Source organism: Apodemus sylvaticus, chromosome 10, assembly GCF_947179515.1.
Source record: "Apodemus sylvaticus chromosome 10, mApoSyl1.1, whole genome shotgun sequence".
Lineage (NCBI taxonomy): Eukaryota > Metazoa > Chordata > Mammalia > Rodentia > Muridae > Apodemus > Apodemus sylvaticus.
The window spans coordinates 98120372-98123818 of record NC_067481.1 but is presented as its reverse complement, the minus strand read 5'-3'; the positions used below and the strand labels follow the sequence as shown (position 1 = coordinate 98123818).

The 3447-nt window shown below is 42.3% G+C and overlaps 1 protein-coding gene across 1 annotated transcript; it reads right to left on the bottom strand.

Annotated features, from left to right (window-relative positions):
• Window positions 1-1115: 1115 nt before the first annotated feature.
• LOC127694135 (olfactory receptor 1361-like) lies at window positions 1116-2057 on the bottom strand. The gene has a single exon (XM_052195560.1). It carries the CDS (start codon window positions 2055-2057, stop codon window positions 1116-1118), a length of 942 nt encoding a protein of 313 aa, XP_052051520.1.
• Window positions 2058-3447: the final 1390 nt, after the last annotated feature.

Genomic DNA, 3447 nt, shown 5'->3' with positions numbered 1-3447 from the left:
TAGAAATAAAAATACACAAGATCAACAAAACTAAGTTAAAGACACTAACTTTAAAAGTTTTACTATGAAATGAAATTGAAAGTCAATATGTACAATTTTTACTAAATAAAAGGTCCAGGAGACCCAGGCCTTCATAGAGAGACTCTAACTCAAGCAAAACAACAACAAAATAGTAGCTTCATGAGAATGCCAACAAACATTGACAGAGACAGGAAAGGGGAGCAGAGAGACTGACATGTCTGAACACTAGAACTGTAGAAGGCACAGTTCATTTTTAGTGAATCAACCTATTTCACTTTAATGTTATATTCTATATAATGCCCAAATAAAGATAACATAGTAAGTCCAAAGAAGCTGCAGGAGTAGGGTTTCCTGAAGCTACAAACCCTCCTTTCTCAACCCACCAAGTCTGATCTTTCTGTGAGATTGGCTCAGGCTGAGGTCCCTCTGGTGAGAAAGAATGAACAGCTGTGGTTTCCCAGAGGAGGCATGAACACTCTCAGTTGGGTGCTGGCACTCTGCCAAGGAACATGTAGCATTACCAAGAATGTCAGTAGCAGATAGGTCTCTAAAACAGTGATAGCATGAGATATTAGCACAGCTGAACACAGGAGCATAGGATCTCCTTATGCCAACAAAACAGCATGCCCATTGACCTGAAAATGGTGTGGATAGCTGCTGTTGCTTGGCCAATCAGAGCTCAGTCTTATAGTGAACTGCATGAAGACAACCAGTCAGAATTATCACAACTCAGAAACCATATCCCATCTAGAGCAGGGATCTGTTCCCCGTTGTGACAAAACTTGACCCAGTTTTGACTTTACCATTAGTCACTTTCTAGTGTTGTCCCATTGAGACTCCTTGCTCTTTCCAACACTGTGCAGGGGCATTCATGGAGCATTCTGACAAGACATTGACATGACAATCCAAATAATAACATTTGTTAAGGAGTTTTTTCATTCTTTTACATAAAGGATTTGTATCCAGGGCTCTGTATCTGGTATAGATAATAGATGCTTTTCTTACAAATGAAAGGAGCTAAGTTTCAGATAATTGACAAAACATGAAGGATTCTTAGACATTAGTTACCTTTGTGATGTTCCACACTTTCTACATTACTGCTTAGATGGAAATACCATGGTAAGCACTTTCCTTAAAGCCCCTTTCATGTCCCTGTTCCTCAGGCTGTAGATGAAAGGGTTCAGCATGGGGGTCACCACTGTGTACATCATGGCAGCTGCCATGTCCCTCCCAGCTGAGTGAGAGGATGAGGGGTTGAAATACACAGCAATGATGGTGCCATAGAAGAGGAAGACCACAGCCAGGTGGGAGCCACAGGTGGAGAAGGCTTTCCATCTTTGTCCTGTGGATGAAACTCTCAGAACAGCATAAGTGATGTGGAGGTAGGAGATCAGGATGCAGACAAATGGGGTGACCATGATCACAGCTCCCTCTGTAAAAATCATTAGCTCATTGAGATGTGTGTCTGAGCAGGAGAGTTTCAGGAGGGGAGTCACATCACAGAAGAAGTGGGGGATGATGTTGTCCCCACAGAAGGAAAGTTGAGCCATGAGCAGTGTATGCAACAGACAATTCAGGTTGGCTACCACCCATGACCCCACAACAAGAAGGGCACAGAATTGATGGGTCATTTTTGTTGTGTAGTGTAAAGGGTTGCATATGGCTACAAACCGGTCATAGGCCATCATAGCTAGCACAAAATTGTCCATGTCACCAAATACACAGAAAAAATACAACTGTGTTAAACACCCAGAAAAGGAAATGGCCTGATTCCCAAGTATGTAGTTGGTCAATACCTTGGGGACAGTGGTGGAGGAGAAGCAGACATCCACAAAGGACAGGTTGCTGAGGAAGAAGTACATGGGGGTGTGCAGGCGGGAGTCTGTGCTGATGGCCAGGATGATGAGCAGGTTTCCAAGGACAGTGGCCAGGTACATGATGAGGAAGAGCAAGAAGAGGAGCTGCTTCTGCTGGGGCTGCCTGGAGAGTCCCAGGAGGAGGAACTCAGAGACACTCGACTGGTTGATGCTGCTCATGAGTCTGAGTTTAGCTACAAAAACAGAAGCAGGGGTCAGAACACTGTCTTCAGAATTATAGGATGCTATAACCACGTACACATTAATCCTGGGTTAGAGTTTCTGAATTAAGATCCACTCCTATTTTCCAGATACTCAATTTATACATCCCAGTTTTAGGTCATGTTGTTTACCCAGAGCCACCAATTTAGGGTTTTTTTTAATATAACATAAAAGCATTTCTGCACATGCACTGCTCTTACCTGTGTCTGGTAACATTTCCAATCTTCCTCCCACTCCTTAGAAGCTCAAAGGAAAAGAGAAATAACCAGTTATTGCATTTATCTCAAGCTCCAACTGGTAGACGTGTGACTCTTGCTGCTGAACCCTCTGTAGAAGAAAGTGAGCAGCACTTGTTGCAGGAGAAACCTTGGCATCTCGACTAACCTGAAAATACCTGGACAGACCAGTTCTATCTCTTTATCTTGAAATGGCTGGGCAATAGTGTTCTTTATTCTAAGGACTGGAATGTCTTGGGATTATAGGAAAGTTCTGTGAAGGTGAATGTCTCAGACCTCTGTGTCAGAAGGAGGTCTGGGAAAATTAGACAGGTATTTACTGCAGTATGAAGTCCCTCTGAGGATAGACTCTCTGGGTATCTCATTAAAGACGAGCAGAAAGTCCTTGTGTAATCTAGCTCTTTACCCCTATTGACCAATATTGATGGAATCTATTATCTATGCTCACAGTCAGAATTTGGGGATGAAGCAATCTGTGTGGAGACAAGTACAAGAGACTATTCCCTGAGAATGATCTAAGCCAGTAAGGTTGAAGAATGGGTCCTGATTCTTCTCTCCCTGCACAGAAACTGAAGGCAGTGCATTATCAGAAGGACAGTCCTCTCTTCTTTCCACATGGTCACTTACCACATAGGGCTTATGGCACATTTGTTTATAGGCAGCCTTGGAAGTGACTGGCATTACGGGGTCAGGCTCCATCCTGTAAAATATCCAGTGAAAAGTTCGATGAATGTGAAGGTAGGTGGAAGAGCGCATAGTTCTCCATTGCTGTTACAAGGAAACTCAGTCTCAAGCACTACTCGAAGAAATAAACAAATAATAAATTAAAAATGGAAAAAATTAAGGGTATAGATGAAGTTATATTAGCTGTTAATTAATTCTTATATCCATATCTGTCCTGTCTGCTCTTACTGAGTATTGAAATTATCTACAATAAAAGTCTTAGTTTAAAATCAGTACATTTGCTGGCCATGGGAGTGCATGCTTTTAATCACAGCACTTGGAAAACAGAACCAAGTGCGCCCCTGTGTATTCAAATCCAGTCTGGGCTACACATAGAGACAAGTCTTAAGAAACAAACAAAAAACCATTACTTTTGCAAACATGGAAGG